Source organism: Takifugu rubripes, chromosome 19 (assembly GCF_901000725.2).
Source record: "Takifugu rubripes chromosome 19, fTakRub1.2, whole genome shotgun sequence".
NCBI lineage: Eukaryota > Metazoa > Chordata > Actinopteri > Tetraodontiformes > Tetraodontidae > Takifugu > Takifugu rubripes.
Window position 1 is genome coordinate 4,103,195 of NC_042303.1, and position 20,512 is coordinate 4,123,706.

Here is a 20,512-nt window from a genome sequence, read left to right on the forward strand (position 1 = left end):
GCATTAAAAGGTGCAGTGCTGGGTAATCGCTGATTGCTCAGCAAAGCGTTGGGACTTTTTTTTTTAAACACTGTGCAGTTTCTATCATCGGATATAAACACTCATTAATGAAATGTCAACTTTTCATGTAGTTTTTCACCTTTTTACCCATAAAGCTTTGTAGAGACTCCAGGTGAGAACAATGGGCCCGATTCACCAATATGTTCTTACGAATCTTCTTAGATTCTTTCTTAAGTTGTCCTTAAGAAGTTTTTTAAGAAAACCCTACGTCGGATTCCTCAACGCGTTCGTAAGCCCCAGAATTGTTCGCAGCTGTGTTCTTAGATTGATGAATGCCATCTGTTCGTAAGTTGAAAGCGCGTGCCAGGTGAGTCTAATTAACATATGATTAGCATAAGTCACCGCCCACCAATGCCCATAAAAGGAACTGCAGCAGGACCCTGTAGACAGAGCAAAAAGCAGCCAAATGCCCAAAGCGAAATGCCCAAAGCTTGCCTCTCCACGCCTGATTTCTGACGCCGTGTTGAACAATCAAGAAAGGATGGCTAACACGCTTGATAAAATTGCCTCAACCCTGATGACTATAGCCAACACGCTTAAAGAAATCAACGAGAATGTAAAAAAAAGAAGAATGTAAAAAAATAAACGTGTAAAAGCTGTGCTCGGATTGTGACAATAATGCATTTTATTCACAAACGGGCAATTAATCGCGCTCGAACGTGAACCGCGTGCCTGCAGTCTGGCCCCATCATTGCGTCAGGACGCACATCCTCACGGGGTTGTGGCTCTGTGTCCAAACACATCCAGCGCCCCTTTAACATGCCAATGGTGCGTTCAATGGTGGAGCGACTGCGCGCATGCATCTGATTGAATAAAACTCCTGTGGAGTCTGAGGGTTGGTCAGTGGTGTCAACAACCAGGGAGCCAGGGCATACCCTCGATCCCCTAATAAAATAAATCAAGATAAAATCAAATAAAAAGACAGTTTTGGCATGGTTTCCAATTTGGTTGATTAATGTTAAGTCATTGGCACATTTACGTCATTTTAAAATTCTCCGTAAATCACCAAAAATAGGAAATAAACAAATAAATAAATAAATATGACAGAATTATCATTGTAATATTGAATTTTATTGAACTGCACAAGAGAAGAAAACACAACCATACCAACATGTCGGCACTGAAATGTGCGCAAGAGTACTCCTGAGTGTTCGTAGGATTTGTTCTTACCTACGAATAAATCCCGGATAAGAAGAAATTGGTGAATGCCACAATCTTCGTCAACTGTTCGTAAGTGGGACTTAAGAACAAATTTGTTCGTAAGAACGCTTCGTGAATCTGGCCCAATGAATTCTCTTGGCCTGGAGCCATAACAGCAATGGCCCGAGGATTTGGACCTGCCCTGATATTTTTCCCCATTGGAGCCCGTATGGAAATGACTTTTAGATTCAGCACAGCAGCCTGTAAATGACCTTTGGGAAGTCAGGGTCATGCACCTGTCTGGTCTTTAAAAAACTGAACTTAGGCCACGTGACTTGCGTTACACACAGGCTAACATGTGTTAAGACACTAGCGTGGAACAGGCCTAGACCATCTCGAGAGGACGTCGTACCTGTGCACAGATGGATCTGCTGGTCAGGACCTGCTTTTTATCTGGTTTAGCTTTGTTTGACTTCTTTAGTGAGTTAATCATTTTCGTTGCCGTCGGAAAAGAAGTTAATGGCAAATTTCTGGGTATGTTGCCAGTTTAGACTCATGGAATCTTCTGATTGACACACTCATGGCAGATGGAGAGTTTTGAATCTGTTTCAAAGATCCACAGATGGAAAAAGAGTTTTCCCAGCATTCATCTCTCCTGTATTTAAACGAAGGTGGTATTTATGGATGTTTTAGTTACACTTCTCCACCGCCGGCCTGTTGGGTTCGCCGGTCCTGCTGGGCTCAAACGCATGTTTGGCATCAAACGGAGCAGCAAGAACAAAGAGGCAGAGCTGCAGTCTGCACACGGCCTGTTCACACACTCAGCACAGAACAAAACAGATGGAAGGGAGTTTAAATCCCTGCAGTTCTGCATCCGACACCTCCTGAACAAAGTCTGTTCTAAAAGGCTCTGACCAGCCTTAGAGTTGATGGCTTTACTGAGAATGCTGGGATTTGCACCTCCAACTCTCTGCTTTAGTGTCACTACAGCCAGTTTAACAGCACTTTTAAAGAGCTCCCAGAACCATAAAATACAAATCAAAGCTGCAAGTATAACCTGGGCACAGGTCAATGTGAGTCAAATTAAACTTTTAGCTCTTTAAATATTTTTATGGCGCTCTCATTAAATGATGAGGAAAGTGGCTGCTTTACTGCCTATAAGTTCCTTTTGAACCATATTTGGATTTACTGGGAAGGAAACTGCTCTGCCAGCACAGAAGCTAAAGCCATTTATTCTGTGAAAAGACACATTCATACAACCACTGGGAATGTGGGTTTATTCCAGTTCCAGGGTGGTTAGACCGGGTCTGGAAGGGTGAGGAACACTGGAGAAATGGATGTTGGCAACATCAGCTGACCTTTTTGACCTTTCCAAGGTGCCACAAGACGTGACCAAGCTAACCGACCATTCAATAGTCATAAACCGTAATCAATTAGCAAAAAGGCTCAAAGTTGGAGCTCAGGAGATAAATCGCACCAGCTTCCTGGTGGAGGTCAGTTTTGACTGCGTTAAGTCAGAGCAGAATGCCAGCCACCCGCTATCAAACCAGAAACATACAATCGCTCCATGTGACGCTTCTAGCAGGAAGTTGGAATGTGTTTGCTTTAAATGGAAGCTTTCCTGCAGAGTTTGATCCAGACCACCCACCCACCAGCATGAGGAGAACTGCTGGTCGGATCCAACCAGCTCTGGTGTGAGTCAGATCTGAGTAAGTTCTACAGCCTGTTGGTGGAACAGAAACAGCCGGTGCCTCCATGTGTTGTTAAAGAACACACATGGTGGTCTACCCAGATTCCTCAGGCCAGATGGAGAAGATATGAGAGAGGAGGACAAGGAGGACCTGCTTTCATTTCAGTTTTGTTCTCCTCCCACTCTGACTGGCTTTTGATGTGGATTCCTACCAGAACCATCCTCATCTTCTTCACGTCCCTCCTGCGTCTTGGCTGTGTGAGCGTGAGATTGGTTGGTCCTCCTGGAGATAGAGGCTCAGGGTGCTTCCTGCTCCTATGTGTTTGAGTTTGAGCCAATGGTCCACCAGCTGTCACACATACATTACAGAACATCAGAAAATACATCGGGTGACTGGTGCTCTGGTAACATTACAAATAGTGATGGATGGATGGATGGATGGATGGATGGATGGATGGCATTGAGGGAAGTGTGTTGGTCCAGACCTCCAGGGACCTTTCCTCTGCTGTTCTGTCTGTTCCTCCCTCCCTCAGAGTGTCACTGGGATGAGTGGATGAAGTTAAATACATCAATTTTCCCTCCTGACTCACTCACTGATTCATCTCAGATTTAACTTTCAGATCAGCACCAACTCCATTAGAAGGTAATAACCCACCCGCTGAATAAGTGCTGCTGTACCAGAAATGTGTAGATTGAATGTAGGTTCAATGGGATTGGACCATTAAACACTGGTAGAAGTGTGTGTGCGGGAGACTCATCATGATCCATCATTTTGTACACATGTTCAGTCAGCGGTGATGGGACCAGAACGGGGTGCGAGGTCCTGTGGTAGGTTTACCATGTCTTCATTTCTCCCTGGGTCTCATATGTGGCACAGACAGACAGACAGACAGACACACACAAACACACACACACACACACTGTGTCAGAAGCAGGTTGAAGCAGATTTCTCCCCTTGGAACACTGACCTTTTCCAGTTGCAGCCATGTATCCCAGAGTCCTTTGCTTCTTTGATAGCAAACACTCCCACTGTCCCTTGGACTTGGTGCCAACCCTGGTCAGTTCTCTTTCTGCTCCGTACATGGCATTCAGACTCCCTAATCTCCGGATTAGCCCCTCACTGGCCAGGAGGGTTTTTCTCTGGGTTCGTCTCAAACAAGGTGTGAACCCATCTGAAGCAGCTGAATATCCGCCTCACCACCCTGCAGCTCTTGAACCAGCTCTTCAAGCAGCCTTCCACCAGGGATGTGACGGGAGAAGAAACGGACAACGGAGTTAAAATATAATTATTACTATTGTTATTTCTTTTCTGATTACTACGGTGCTCTGAGACATTACGGGAAGATCAATGGGAGGTCACAAAGCTCCATTAGTGGAATTCTGCTGGCTGATCCTGACAGGAATGGCGTGGGAATGATGGGATGAAAGAAGAGAGTTGGTCCTGGTGAGGCTGGCGCTGGGCTGCTGGAGGCACATTAAATCAGCGCTGACCCGCTAAGTCCAACCTTTGGTGACGGTGAGCGGAGCAGATCGATTCACGATCACTCATCTGCTTGGCCTCGCTTATCTCGGCTGTGACACCAGCTCAAGTGTGCATTCCATTATCCTCCTCGTCCAGAGCTCTGCTCTTCCTTCAGGTGCTCTTGGACCCGCTCTTCTCTGTGTCTGTCTATCGTGCCACACACTCACTCTGTTACAACACTTTCCTTCGTCCACCCAACAGCAGCCTAACTTGCAGGGCTGCTGTTTACCTGCATAACATGGGTAGAAAGAACACGAGCAGCACATCCACCCCCGCAGCTGTCCAGTCCATGGGACGAGGCAGTGGATGGTGGCGAACCGTGGGTTCGCCCGGGGGCCGGACACCCGCTTTCCCTAGCCCCGACTCTAATGCACATTTGGCATTAGGCTGCAGTTTAAATGCCAAGCCCCTGCGGCAAGCTAGCACAAAAACAAGAAGGTCACATCTGCGTCCGCGTATCTGCGAATTTAAGAGATCCACTGAGCATGAACAGAAGACCAGCGGTTCCTCTGCTTAGCGTTGTTCTTTTTGTTCTTCTGTGCCCTTCATCTAGACCTACCGGCATCTGGATGTTTGGCTGGATGATGAAATGAAAACCTGTTTTCTGATATTTAAATCTTCACCGCCATGACTTCACCCAGTCTTTGCGATGTCTGTCGCCTCTCAACCCGGCATGGGGCTGAAACGGGGCCGCAGCGATACTGTGGGCCATGCTGGCATGATGTTCCTTCCCTCACAACAGCTACACGGCTCTGACATTTTACCCAGCCTGGACATTAAAAACAGCCCTCACGGTGAAGACCAGTGTGTGAATATTGAAATGTCACATGAGGAGATGGCGAGCTATTAAGAGAAAAGCGGTTACTCCTTCAAGCACCATCTGTTAGCTTGTTTCATATGTGATGACCTTCAAGCCCACTTACAGAAAAGACCCCCCCATCAGAGCGCTCGGCCCCCTCCTGAAGTGTCCAGGACTCAAGGTATGCCAGTCGCTGGTGACTGCAGCGATCAATGGCCTTAATCGGGTTTGGAGCAGCTCTGGTCGGTCTGTCGTCAGGTGTCACCAGGCTCCAAACGCTAGAGTTTTCGACTAACGATGCCTCATCTGAACGAGGCTAAATTTGAGCCTGTCAGGGGCGTGGCCTGTTGGGACGTGGTCTGTTAGGGGCGGGATCTATGGCAGCGGGACTGGTGGGGTGTTGGTGGGTGGAGTCCATTAGCTGCATGTGTGTGGTGTCCCTGCAGAGGTGTCGTGTTTTAGCCTCTGAGCTGCCTGACCTTGTCTCATCGAACACTGGCTATTAATTAGCCAAGCAGGAGAGCGCGAGAGGCGTCAGTCTGCAGCTGCAATCCACAACCAATCAATGATCTGCAGGGTGAGAGGGAAGGGCGGGGCCTGTCTGCAGGGACAGTTCCATGACATTAAAGAGCTGTGTGAGACTGTGTGTGTCTGTGTGTGTGTGGGGGGGCATTTCATGTTAGCTATAGCTATAGCTAACATGAAATCATCTCCATTCTCATTTTCACTCTGATCACAGTTCAGTGTCACTCCCCCTCTTCCTCCTTCTCCTCTTCCTCATATCCTCATGCTTCAGGACCATTGTGCTCCCAGGTTTTCCTCCACCATTCTGCTGTCTCCTTCTATCCCATTTTTTCCTCCTCCTCCTCTCTTTGCTCATCCCCTGTGTTGTCCTTCATCTCTGTTTTCACTTTAGTCAATGTCAACAAGGAATAAAACTCAAGAATAAACAGATCAGGTTGGCAAGAATAACCAATTAAAGCTCAGAGAAGGAAGAATTACAGTATTTAAATCAGTAAAATGATTTCACTTGATCTCGATTAGGAGAAAACTTATGCTAACATAGATGATCTCCTGTTAAAGCCATCTGGATACAGTAGGGAAGAGCTAATCACAACAGTTAGCATTTTTGCTAATAAAGATGATGTTAGCTGCCCAACATGGGCAGCAGCTAAACAGCTAAGAGTCCAACTGAGGAGGAGGAGACACTGGATGAAGATCAACCTGGTCGTGACCTTTCCACCTGCCATTTCTGCTGTGCCGTGACTGTGGCATTTTTGGAAGAGAGGTCAGGTGATGCTTGGGAGAATGGGAGGGTTGAAGAGGGGGGGGGGGCAGAGTCAAAGACAAATTCATGAAAGAAGTCAAAGACAACTGGAGACAGAAGAGAGATGTGTTTGGAGAGGATGGGGGAGGGGGGGGATGTGCATAATTCCATTTGTGTTCTGGGCAGTATTGGGAATCAATAATGTAATTCATAGAGAGGCCATAGAGCTTCTATCAGCATTGGCAGGCAGGAGCCATGCTGACATGCCGAAGAATAAAAACAGGACGCAGGACCACTGATGGGGGGGGCTTTTAATCATCCCCCACAATGCCTTGCAAAAGGCTTGAGAACTAATATTTTCTTTGAGCTTTGTTCAGATGTGACATATAACTGTGCCTCCTGTGGCTGCCAGCATATGCTAATGTGCACTTACATAAAGATTTACATCACACAGAACAATTATTGAGGTAACATTCCAGGCTAGCAAAGCACCAGCCGTGGTTGTAAAAAATGTAATTGCTGCTAGCTAATGTCAGCTGCTGATGTAGCGAAAACTGTCAGTCCTCATCTGGTAACCCACCACGTCAAGTTTGTGTTGGAGCTAAAAATTCAAACTTTAACCTAAAGCTTTGAGGTGTGAATGCAGGAAACTTCTCTGGGTCACATAAGAAGCAAATTCCAATGTTTAAAACGTTGCATTAGCGTCATTGGTAAAAGTGAATCCTTCCACAAAAATAACTGGTATTATACTATTACACACTTTATATTCAAACATAAAAACTAGCAGCTTAACCTAACTGAATGGCAGCTAGCTCAGTCTTTCTGCTAACATCTGTGTGTTCTACTCCCCAACAGCTCTGACAGGAAGCCAAGCTGAGTCCAGAGCCACTATCCCGGGCCTTTACGGAGCAGCGGTCGACGGGTCGAGACAGCGGAGAGCAGCGGAGAACTACTGGGCCTATTCAGGTGTTTGTCAGCATTCACAGTTCCTCCTGTTTGAGGGTGGGCAGAGGTGGGCTGGCTTCAGTTGTCCCAACAGGGTTTTCACTGCAGCGATCACAGCCCTGCTAGCTTCTGTAGCTTCTCACTAGCAAGAGAGTTTAAGTGATTTTAGCAACATGTTGTTGGGATCAGCAGAAGGAAATGTGAGTAAAAGCCTAAAAAGCTGCACTAGACTCGTCCCCACTGAGATGAAACTCAGCTTCTTTTCTGATCATTTGTTAATGAGCCCATCCGATGCTGCCTGGCAACCGTGCAAGAGGACAAACTGTTCAGTCAGAGCGGCAGAGCTGTGTGGTGGAGCTAACGTCGCATAAGCTAACGTTTCTTTTGGAGTCAGCCCTCTAGCGCCCACCACCAAGCATCAAACCCTGTGAGTTGAACTCGTTCCCCAGCTGACCCCAACTCTAACGCTGGTCTTCAACCAACACTACATAGGGGTCATGATCTAAAGACTTGTGACAGATGAGAAGTAACGAAAACAGAGCCAGGAACATCCTGGAAGAGTGACTCTGTTTGGGCTTGGTAGCACTCTCTACACCCACCTCTGCCTCTCTCTCGCTCTCTTGAGTGCTTTAGTCGACACTCCATTAGCCCGCTAGCGTCTCTGAGCTCTTCACTTTATTTCATTTCTCTTTTTCAAACTTTGCCAGCTCTTCAGAGGAGAAGGGACACTTCTGGCATCTCCTCTTTGGTGTTTTCAGAAGAGCAGCATTAATCTTTCACAGCCTGAGCTTCCAAACGTGTCTCTAGTTTTTTTTTTTCAACATTTCTACCGGCTGGTCTGACCTGCAATTGGACGCCCTTGTGTCTGCAAACGCGCCGGAGCTTGTGGGGATGAAAACAAACAAGTGAGAGAATGGAGTTAGCATGGCTGTCATTGATGTTCCGATCTCCTGATGCCCCCCCCCCCCCACAGCCCACTTTCATCGCAGCTCTTACATAAGATGCTGATGTAATGGCGTCGGAATCCACGCAAGAGGACAGGAAACAATGGTGCGATACTGTAGCACATCTCTTTTGATACTGACTTTGATCCTCAGATGCCTTTGGGTCCCATTGTGTCCCTCACACTTTCCGCGGTCACAGAGGCGGAGTTTGTGTCCACCGGGAGTGTCTGCTTAACTAAAGTTGGATTGACCTGAATAAGGTGCATATTGTTACACTCTAAAAATGTAACAATTAGCCTTTTTTGTACTGTCCCAGTAAATCCACGGAACTATACTGGTGTGGGTATATGGACTTGTCAAACGGTCTTTAATCAGGCTAATCTGACCGCAGTCGGTGCTTCGATCCGGGTCTGGAATCTGGTGCTTGGAAGAGGTTGGAGGTGGTGAAGGTGCTTCTAGCACTTTAAGTCTCGACGGCCAACTCCTGAGCACTTTGCCGACGCCTGTGAAAGCAGTCTTAGTTTTCTCTGGTGTCCAAGCCGACCGTGCAACATTGAGACAGTTCAATCCATGTTCAATCTGAGGTATCTGAGGAAAACACCAGAAGGTTCTCCTTCTGGCTCCTTCTGCTTTCATCTCTCGTCAGACTTTGGTCTTGACCTTTTCTCCCTTGAAACTTTGACTCCTGCTGCTGCAAACTTTCAAATGAAGGTTTCAAATGAAGGCTTTTTCTTTCGTTGCCTGTTTAACCTCAGATGAGTCTTTTGTTGCTACAACTTGAAGAGGAAAACGTATTTCTTCTCCACCTTCACCTGTTTCGTGTTTTTATTTTTAGTGCTGAGTCAATTTGGGAAATATTCCCAACCCGCTGCAACACTGGCAGCTGATCTCACCTGAAAAGTGTCACAGCTCAAAGGCCAGTTTGGGGTCATTAGGCCTTTTGGTCAGTTCCAGACCTGATCCAGGCAGCCTTGAAGACTGGAGAGACATTCTGCTGCTCTAGAACCAACGACCCATTTGGTTATCCAGGCAGAAAGGAGGTAGCAATCGGTGCTCATCCTAAGCGTCTGTTTGTCAGCATCCTTGAGCTCAATCAATTCCAATCTCATGCTAATACTGATGAGCTAGCTTGGCGATAGAGTAGCTCTCACAAAAAAACATTTTCCAAACATATTAAATAAATTTTACCGTAATATTTTTACCAGCTATAATAGTTACACCAAACTAAGGTAGCATTAGTGGTAACATCTGCCACAGCTGCCCATCATTTCAGTCTGTCTGCTACTGCTAGATGCTGCTGTTGTGCCTAATATTAGCCCAGAGTAATTATATGTACTGTCATGGCTGGTTAAGATTGGAGGCCTGTTATCCAGTATGTGCTACAGCGAACCATCACTGGCTGCAGAGATGTTCTGGCCCAGCACACGTGGCAGGTGGCCCCATTTGGCTGCACTGAGAAGAAAAACACAGCAGAGCAGTTGATTAGTAGTGGCGTGCCGCTCCGCGGCAGCAGTGACATGAAGGAGGAGCACATCTAAAGACAACCTTCATGACCTTGAGGGATGCAGAGGACAGTGAGAAGTTGCAGTCAATCAACACATCCTCCCGTCTAAAGTTGCTAGTGTCATCATGTCCTGTCCTCATGAGCGTATGCGGCTGCACATGCTAGCATGTTTGCGTGTCCTCTGCGTGATTAATGGAATGGAACTTGCCCACTCCTCCGTGCGAGGTGTCCGGGCCGATGCATTATACAGGTACTCTCTGTGATTACGTCTGTGTCTGTGCATCTAATGGGGGCTGAAACTGGCTCACCACGCCCCCCCCAAAAGAGAAAAAGAGAAGAATTGATTTGATGCCCTTAAAGGAAAAGGATAGTTCCAAATCTGAAGGAGTCCGGAGCTGATGCTCATCGGGGGTTGATGTCAAATGGACTTCGGTTGCTAGTTGCTTGCATCTTCTGCTGCAGTTTGGGGGTTCTACACTGAAACAACTTCTCATCTTTGTAAAACCACTTCTTTATCCTGTCATCACATATGCTACACAATCAGCTGAGCTAGAAAGCGGTTAACCTGTGCTAGCCAGGAGTCCAGTATTCAGAGTACTCTCAGAGCTCCTAACGTAGCCTAAACATTCCCAGGGAGAATCAGCTTAATTCAGGAAGTTTCTGAGAGCAAGCCTGAGTGAGGAGGTGTGGTTGAGCCTGTTGCTAGGCAACATGGTCTTCTAAAAGCTGTAAGTGATTGTTACAAAAACAAACCCTCTCCTATTGACTGAGAACTCGAATCCCTATAGAGAAATGAGTTGTCATGAAATTATTGACAATGTCATGATGATGAAACTGCAAAATTAATCACTACAGAGATCCAGATGTTTGAATGTGCCTCAACCTGATGATTATTCCGTTACTGTAATCACCGCCAGCTTGGTAAAAGCATTTGATGTGAGCTGAACTGGGCAGAAGAGCAGAGCTACAGGTGAACAACAAAGAGTTGCTAGAGGGAAATCCAGTGCTGGGATCAAGGCTCAAGGTCAGAGGCAGACTTGCTGTGTGGTTTCCCTAGTGTCCTAGCGTCCTATTAAATCACTTAAGGAGAATATCTGTCCCTCCTTCCATCATCTCCGCTGTTGAAGACTCTCTTAAATGTCCTCCTGTTGGCAGGTTCCACCTTTAGGAGCATCTTAAGACCTCAGATGCTTCCTGAATAACTTTTAATAAAGGAAAAGAAAAACGTCGAGGACGTTGTTCCTTCGAACGACATCACTAAGAGCTACTTCAATCACAGGATTCCACACCCACATCCATGAGCAGTAACTGGATGAGGCCTTGTGTCTTAAAAACATCTCAGGGGAAACTTGAATGGACAACGGCCGACATATTTGGACAATAACCCTAAACAAATAATACAGAACATGTACAGAAATAAACCTTTCCAATTCATCAAGCAGCCAACTTGAAACTTTTCTTTCGGAATCCAACAGAAAAACCAAACTGGAGAGAAGAGGAGATCTGTCAATCAAACAAATGCTGCCTTGCTGCTGCTGCTGAACAACAAAGCAAATGGGAAACTGCATCTCTGCAGCCTGAGAATGGGACAAAATCTCACATATTCTCAGCACTTAAGACTAAACTGGCACTCTGATGGTCTTGGCCTGGTCTTTGTGCCTTCAAGCAATTCTGAGAAGAACATCTCTTTTCAAAATGTCAACCTTCCTTCCGGTCCCCACCTCCTCATCTTGAAGTGAATCACCTGCTGAGGCTCCAGTGGTGACAATTCATCGCTGGCCCTCACAAAGGTTCAGGGTACCTGCGAAGCGGAGCTGCCCGTGAGTTCTTCACTGTGAGGGAACAGAGAGGCCAAGTGGTGCCAGCAACCTTGTTAGCCAAAGCTATGGGCGTCAGAAAACTTTTAGCTTTTTTGTTCCTCATCAGTGATGTTATTAGCCTAGACCAATGAGGAACCTTGGCCTCCTGCCTCCCGATGAAAAGAAACAGGAGCTTTCAGAGGAACATTAGCTGGTAATTTCAGTTAACGCTGCTTTTTGCATTAATGAGTCATTAGCACATTTACTTTCACACGTTAGCATAATTAGTGTGAACAAATGAAGCCAGTGGTGTGGGAATCAGTGTGTTGTGCTGGTTTTGTGTTGCTGGGCTCCTCTTTGATGAGGGATGGAATCAGAAAGTGTCCAGGCGTTGCAACATAATCATGCCCGTGAACGCTAACAGGTTCTTTGGTTGTCATTATTGTTTATTCCCCAAACGGAGGTCAATTAACAGACATAAACAGCGCAATGAACGAAGGAAGTATTTACCCATAATTCCAGAGGAGGGAGGATGTGGCAGACACCCGTAGGCACCAGCATTTGTTGGCTTGTGGCAGGCTATGCTATGTGTGTGTGTGTGTAGCACAATTGAGGGAGAAGCTGTGATGGACTGAGAGGTTGCTGCTCTCAGGTCCTTGCTGGCGTTGCTCGGTGTTACCGTGGACATATATACATAGACGCTGCCACCTGCCACCCTGTCTACTTTCAGGGTGGCCGTCTTGCTACAGTGCTACTCTCTCCTCAGTGCATTCCGTCTAAAGAGAAATGAAGCATCTACAAAAGTTATTATAAATCTCTTGGTTGTCAAACTGTCATCATGGAGTTTGTTCATTACAAACATCAGACAAATATAGACAGAAATAAATAGCATGAAAAGAACTCAGAACACACTGAGGTCTTTATTTAAAGCACTGATGGATTGTGCATATTATTGTTATTCTTATCACCATCATATCATGTTAAGATTATATTGCCATTTCTATTATTATAATTATAGTCTTCTTATTATTTCTATTCATTCATTATTATATCACTATTATTATCATTGTAGAGATAGGACCTTAAGTCTCTGTCCTTTCTACCATCAGAACAGCTCGCAGGAGCTTCCAGGATCCATCACATCTTGTGGCTCCCGAGGATGCAGGCTTTGCTGCAGGACACAGAGGAGATCTTTATTCCTTGTAGCTGTCTATCTCCTAAACTCCCACAATCCCCTAATCAGTATTATTGTGTCTATGAATAAAGTGATTGTTGTGATTCCAAATATTCAAACTAAAGAGGTTCTTGAATAACCGTAGGGTTTGATATAATGAAGAAAGGAACCAGAATATGAGCAGTGTTGGTGAGTCCAATGAGGCTCTCTTCTGCTTTCCTGGAAGCTTTGGTTGTCCTTGATGGTCGTTGCTGAACTGTAAGAAACATACGGCAACATTTAAAAAGGTTGTAGCATCAGAAAGTGGACGCTTCCTGGCATCTGGCATTCAAGTCTGGCATTAAGGAGGGACCAAACGCTTTCATGGACATAATGAAAGACGACATATTCTAAACCATCTACAGTCTACAGTAGCTCACCAGAGGAACCTCAAAGTCTCCTTAAACCAGGATGCATCCTGCTGTGGTGGAAGGGGTTGATTAAGACTCCAGAGGCAAAGCTTCAGCTGTGCAGAATTCCACCTTTGGGAAGGGGAAATAAATTAAGGTCACTGTGGTTTTCTGCAGCAGCTGTTTGCTACTTCAACTGTGTGAAGGTGGGTGGAACCTGGGTGGTTCTGGCTGGTGGAGGTGTTGGTGTTCTGGAGCCCTGAGGTGCTCCTGACCTCCCCAGCTCTGTTCCTAATGGATTAGGCTGTTTTCTGTGTTTTCCTGCTGGCTGTTTCTCCCACCCCTGCTGACCTCAATTGCTGACCTGTACAGTCCCGATGCTGGTGCAGAAGGTGCAATCAAGACAGATAGATGCTTAACTAGCAACCGCCCAGCCACCCACCCACACACACACACACACACACACACACACACACGCCTGTGCAGAGCAATGTCTGCCTGTGTTGCCCACCTCTGAGGTGTTGTCAGAGTTTCTCCCATCTGTTACCAGGTAACCACACTCATTTTCACAATATTTTGTTGATGAGGTTGCTTCGTCCTGCTGCTGGTACCAGAAGGAGCAGCAAAGTCCAGCAGAGAGTATTGTTGTTTCTTCAGGCGGTGACGGCTGTCATTAGGCGACTCATGGTGGCGAGAAAGCTGAAGAAGTAAAAAAAACCCAGCAGAAACCCCATCATCACTGTCCTGATCTAGCCAACAGCTAGAAGGAGGTAAAGCTCCAGGGTCTGCTGAATGACAGAGAAGGGGTGGGCCGCAGATGTAAGTGCGTGTGTGTGTGTCTGAAACTCACCTCCCCCTCTCTCATTCCTATCGTTTTTTTATCTCACAATTGCGTCTTTTGTCCACATCTTAATCCGTCCCTCCCACGTGCGTGATCCCATTTCCTTCCTTGTTTTGTGCACACACACGCGCGCACACACACACACACACACACACACACACACACACACACAGTGCAATCACCTTTTAATTCCTTTTGATGTATTACTCGCTCAGGAACCAATTGTAGTGCCCAGAATTGGCCCTTAAATCGCCAAATCACCTCCATCCAGCTGTCCAACCATCTATCATCCTGCTTTAGCTGCAAAGAAAGTCAAGAGCAGATGCGAAAGCGGCGGATGAGCATGTAGACACGGCAGGATTGCAGCCAGGATAAATATTGTATCGACAGGGATTGAAGGATTTGTTTTAGCACTGATAGATGACAATGGCAGTGGTGGCGGCTTAGCCAAAGCACACTGCCTGTTAGCTGCCAGCTGGCCGGAAATTTTGTCGGAAATGCATGCGCGCGTGTGTGTGTGCGAGTGTGTGTGTGTGTAATAATGCATGCATGCTGATGTTCATCTGTTAAGAAGCTTAATTGAAGCGCATGTGTGAGGAGACCGTCGTAACTGATAAGCATGTGTGACTCAGCTCTTTCTTCTAGCCAAAGAAATTGATGGTTGAAGGAAGCTAGCAATTGTTACCATAAACTTGAGAAGGCCAAGTCTTCTGTCTATCTTTTCAATTTCAGACTTTAGAAACCTGTTTCAGGGCTTCGCACATGTGGAAGATTCCCAAAAGTGCCCCTCACAGGAGTGGAGAGTCATTGCACCATATCTTTGAATACGATACGAACTCAAACTTACTTCTATCCACCGTTTTGGGGCGGTTAGTTGATAGACTGAGATTATTGTAGAAGATTTCCGGAGAGGTCTTGCATCTTAGTTTTGTTGTTATAGTTTTCCTGAATGTCGCAGCTGTGTTGAGCAACAAGACAGATGTTTCCAGCAAAACCAGCATGCTTCCTGGTCTGGTTCTAACCAGGTTCTGCTCTCCTTATTCTTTCCTTTCTGACACCATCAAATAGCCTCTGTTAGCATGCTAACGATCACAGCAACAGTCTCTTCATATTTCACCCATATTCTGGCCAAATATGTACGTATAGACTCGTGGAACCAATCAGAAGCTACAGATTGTTTTACAGCACAAGCTCCAACACCACTGCACGTAAGTGACAGCTGCTGCTGCTGTGGTGCACACAAGACGCTCAGCATCACATAATGATTTTTACTTCTGGAAAATGGATGGATTCCACCCCCCCACACTCCCCCCACCTCAATGGTTTCTATTGATTAGTTAATAGCCAGTGATCCTTCATCTTTAAGGGCCATAATTACACCAGGGACTGGCGCAAGGACGGCGGGGTCGCTTCCTGAACACGCTCGGCGGGGGAGAGAGTGTGCACGTTTGTGTGTGGTCCTGCTTGGCCTGGGGTCAGACCCCGTTTACCCTGTGTGGATGACCCAGCTGGCCACCATATGTCCCAATGTGGAGAGCAAACAGGATTGTGGATCATCCCCCCTGAGCTCCTCTGCATGTTGAGTAAATTAACTCCATCCCTGTGCCGCTAATCCGCTGCTGAATTAGGATTGTAGCGCTCTTGTCCCCGCTGAACAGATACAGGAGGGATCCCTGCGGCGTTGCTGCCGGCTTTTACCAGGTCGCGCCTCCGGCAGGGCAACTTGTTTGTCCAGGAAACTGGAAGTGCTCTTACAATTTTTACTGAAAACAGGAAACCAAATATTTGGACCCCCATTTCTCGGACACTCGTAGATCAGGTGGCTTAAAACAAATGTCCATTCCACCACTGCTGGCTTTCTGTCAGCAGAGCATTGCTGAAGACCATTCCTGGGTCCTGCTGCCACACTCCTCTTCCTCTTTTTCCAACAGTGATCTCCGTTTTTTTTTTTCCAGAAATATCACATATCACTCAGGTTCTTCTGGAACTCAGGAAGTAACTTGTTTTGAGGAGAATTGCTTCTTTCCTCTTTTGGCTACAGCTAGCATCAAAGCAGTTCCTGCTACAGTGCCTTTGGTTTCACTGCCTGAGCAGCTGGAGCGGATCAGTTCCGTCAGGGCTCAGGGCTCAGGGTTCTGCTGGCATCGGCCTTCCATAGATCCTCTCTGCACATCAGTAAAATCAGTCAGTTGAGTCACGTGTGTTTGTGAGACAGCTGTGCATATTGCTAACATAGCTAGGATTTCTGTTGCAACTCGACAGTCACAGCCTTTTGTGATTGACCTCAAGAGAATTCAGCTGCAACAGTCGAAGAACAAGATCCAGTTTAATCAATATTTCAGGTTGTAGTTGTTTATCAACACAGTGAAAATGCTATTCCTCAATTAGCACAGATTATCCGCAAAGATAAGCATGCTAATCTTGGTTAGCATTCATTAGCACTGACATGAGAAGAACTGTCAGCCGTCAAATGAAGCTTTCACAACACAAACATACAAAGCTGCAACTCTGTTTTCGGCTAACTGCGATCCGTTCTGAGACACAGAGCATAGCAGCACTCTGACGCAGTATTATTAGCATAGTCCACCAGACTGGAGGTCTGGAATGAGGTGAGCTTCAACTTGATTAAACACCTCAAACACTGCATACAAAGCAAACAGAGTGGAGGATTAGCTTCGTGGTATCAGTTTCCACCGCAAGGAGAGCAAAAAAAGGGACGCAAACAGGCAGAGATACCAAAACACACAGTAAATCCCTCACAGAGGCTCAAGGCAGATTATTCTGCTTTCTAAAACTCACAGCAGTCGGCTTTATGGGCTCGCAAACTGTTTATTATGCCCGACACGGCGCACAGTGACGGCGTGGAGTGTATACCCCGAGACAAGCAGCTTAGCGTTGACATGGACAAACAAGGCCTGAGGACACACAGCAGAGGTAGAGTAGGTTCCAGCCTGATGGAGGGTCTGTGTGTGTGTGTGTGTGTGTGTGTGTGTGTGTGTGTGTGTGTGTGTGCATCAGAAAATGAAGGAGTGGATCACATCTGCAGAAAGATGGAGCGATTGTTTCAGTCATCTCTGCTTTGTTCACCATCATGGTGTCAACCATTATGAAATTATTCATTCAGGCCTGCAGGAACATAGAAAAGACTCTTAAAGGTCTACAGGGCCACAGACGTTCTGACTACAAAAAACAGAATCAAATGGTGAATTAATTTCAGAAAAAGAATGTAAAACGCATTAATTTTCCCTTTGAACTCCGACAGAAATAAATCAATTAAGCCGTTCCTGCACAAGAGGAGCTATGTTGCTGGACTCAGAAACTGCTGAAACAGTCTGAAAATGTTTGTAAATCAGTCTGAACACTCTCAGAACCCATCCTCCGGTGTGTGTGTGTGTATGTGTGTGTGTCCTCTGCAGGGTCATCTCTAGGTTTGGGTTTGCTCTGTGGGTGATTTATGGCTCAAGCAGATCTGTCAGCCAACACCCCCTCCCCTTTTTTCCCAGAGGTCTTTGCTGCTCTCCGTAGTTGAAACAGGGACTTCCTGTTAGCCAGCCAGCTAACACACACACTGAAGGAACCTTTCAGGAGGAGAACCTGGCGGCCTTTATCCCCCAGAAATATGAGATCTGCTTTGGAAAACAAGTCATGTGCTTTACAGTTAGCACAGTTGATTTTGGATTCTATAGAAATCCAAAATTATCTGCTCTAGGTCCAGGTTAGCATCACAGCTAACTGTGTATGCTGTGTGGATGATAACACATAGCGACACAAGTTGTTTCGCTCCAAACATGTTCAGTTAAAAGGCTCCTGGAGTTCTTTATGTGCTACCACTGCCGCAGCTCAGTGTCGGATTTGTCTGATTTTCATATTAGAACCAAACCTACCAGAGTAAAAATATCTGTAACGGCTTAAGGAAATCTGTGTGGCACTGCCTGGATGAACCAAAGAGTAAATGAAGACATGGTTCTTCATCAGCCATCTTACACCCGGACAGAGATTAGTGTTGTTAATGTACGCAGGAAGAGACTAGCCTTATGTATTTAGGGCTGGATCAGCAACAATTAGAGACGTATTCCAGCGCTAACGTTATCTAAAACCGAAGAAGTCACATGTGATGCTCACGGCAGTAAGAATCTGAGCTGTGAACATGTAGAAGACTTTGGACGTGGTCTGATCCAGATCGGCCTGGAAGTGAACGGATCAGAGTTCCGGTCCTCTAAGCGTTCAGAAGGGGAAAAAAAGATCAAGTGTTGGTTCAGGTTTGATTAAACAGACTGTTCTGGGATTACGAGGGGTCACCCGACTCCATTTAATATCCTTTCTGGGGAGACTTTAATCTTTTACACGGGTGTACGTTGAGGATGAGAAGAGCAACCCTGGAACATCAGGGCTAATTTCAGCAGCAGCAGAAGCGATGAGGTCCCCGACGAAAGTTGGGCTTTTATTACTGTAACGCTCTCGGGTAATAAAGCTTGAAGCATGTTCATACCTGCACTTCGGTGGCAGAGGCCTAGACCCCGCCCCTCCCCGCATGTTGCAGATGCAAATGACACTATTTGGGGGGGCTGTAACCTCCCCCCATCAAACTGTGATAGGCACATTTAATGACCCCTCCCCTAACTGAAATCATTTTAGACTCACTTTTTAGAATGTGTATTGTGTGATTCAATATGAAGCATCTACACACACTCACATACACACACACACACACACACACACACACACAGAGGCTGTTGAATAATTGAGCAGATTTGGAGGGAGAATCACTCAGCTGTTAAATAGTCTGAAGTCTGGATAAACACAGCAACTGCACCGGGACAGTGAGGTCAGAGGTCGGCCCTGTTGGGGCAAATCACATCACATTTGGAGCCGTAGAGGCTCCTCTCAAAGCAAACAGAAATTGAATGTCAAGACCTGCAGGTGCTGTGCCTCAGACAGCGGCCATGAATAGATGTGGGCGTGGATCACCTAAAAGCTGCCAGCAAGTGGAGCTTACAGGCGTGTCTATGTGACGCCTGAGTGGATTTTGATTGGAATCGTGTTGATTTTTTTAAGTTTCGGTTTTATATCAGGAAAAAAAAGCCATCCTTGCCAAGGCTGCAGACTGGGAAACATTGCACCTTTCTGATGTCTGTTGCTGTTCGTCTGCTCTGTTCGTCTCCTCATTTGTTCCCTGTGGGTCTCCAGATCTGTCCTCTGGGAGGTTTAATACAACTGGAGCTTCTGCCTGTAACATTACAGACAGACATTATGACTGGCGCTGCGCGAGTGGCAGCCTGTAACAACAGCTCCTGCTCACCTTCGAGCTTTTCTTTACTTTTTTTCTTATTTTTCCGCACCTACTACTTTTGTTTTTGGTGCGTTCGGTTTGTTTCATTTATCTTGTATGTAAGACTTATGGAGTTTGCACTGGTGGCTCTACTTGTTTTTTCACTTTTCGATACCGCGTCCGGAGACCCATCGCAGAGCCGCGGCTCGCTTGTTTACAGCAGGGATCAGCTGTGCCCCCCGAGCTGAGGAGGAGGAAACGGGGCTGCCGCGCCGGGGTCGAGCGCCGTACCAGGAGGAGACGCTATCGGCCCGCCCTGCCCTCCATCATCATGGGGAACGTCAGATCTCTCCCCAACAAGATGGACGAGCTGGCGGCGCTGACCCGGCATCAGCGGGAGTGCCGGGAGTGCAGCCTGCTGCTGTTTACGGAGACCTGGCTAACCGCGCTAACTCCGGACACGGCCGCACAACTCGACGGATTTACTCTTCTACGGGCCGACAGAAGCAGGGAGAGTGGTAAGAGGAAGGGAGGAGGACTGGCAGTGTTTGTGAACGATAGATGGTGTAACTCTGGGCACATCACTATCAAGGAGCAGCACTGCTGTAAGGACATCGAAGTTTTAGCCGTTAGCATGAGGCCTCACTACCTGCCGAGGGAATTCACACATGCCCTTGCGGTGGTTGTGTACACCCCTCCCCTCTGCTAACACAGATGCAGCCTGTGATGTCCTGCTCTCAGCAGTGAGCAGGCTGCAGACACCCTGACACCCTCCTCCTCATCTCTGGAGACTTCAATCATGCCTCTCCATCATCTTCTCTGCCCAAATTCACCCAGTATTTCACATGCTACACCAGGGACAATAAAACACTGGACCTCTTCTATGCCAACACCAAGGAGGCATACCACTCTCTCCCACTCCCTCCCCCGGGCCGTGCCGACCACAACCTTGTACACCTCCAGCCTGTGTACAAACCTCTTGTGCAGAGGCAGCCTGCTGTCACCCGCACAGTGAAGAAATGGTCCGAAGAAGCCGAGGAGGCCCTGAAAGACTGTTTCAACACAACCCTGTGGGATGTATTCAGCGATGCCCATGAATAGGACATTGACAATCTCACCAACTGCATCACAGACTATATTAACTTTTGTGTGGAGAACACCGTACCCAC

General features: G+C 46.8%; 1 protein-coding gene across 1 annotated transcript in view; it reads left to right on the forward strand.

Annotated features, from left to right (window-relative positions):
* Positions 1-20,512, forward strand: part of LOC101074143 (protein tyrosine phosphatase receptor type G) — a 142,493-nt gene that overhangs the window by 15,904 nt on the left and 106,077 nt on the right. The window contains 1 exon segment of the mRNA XM_029826708.1: positions 7,334-7,444. Coding sequence (XP_029682568.1) covers positions 7,334-7,444 — 111 coding nt within the window.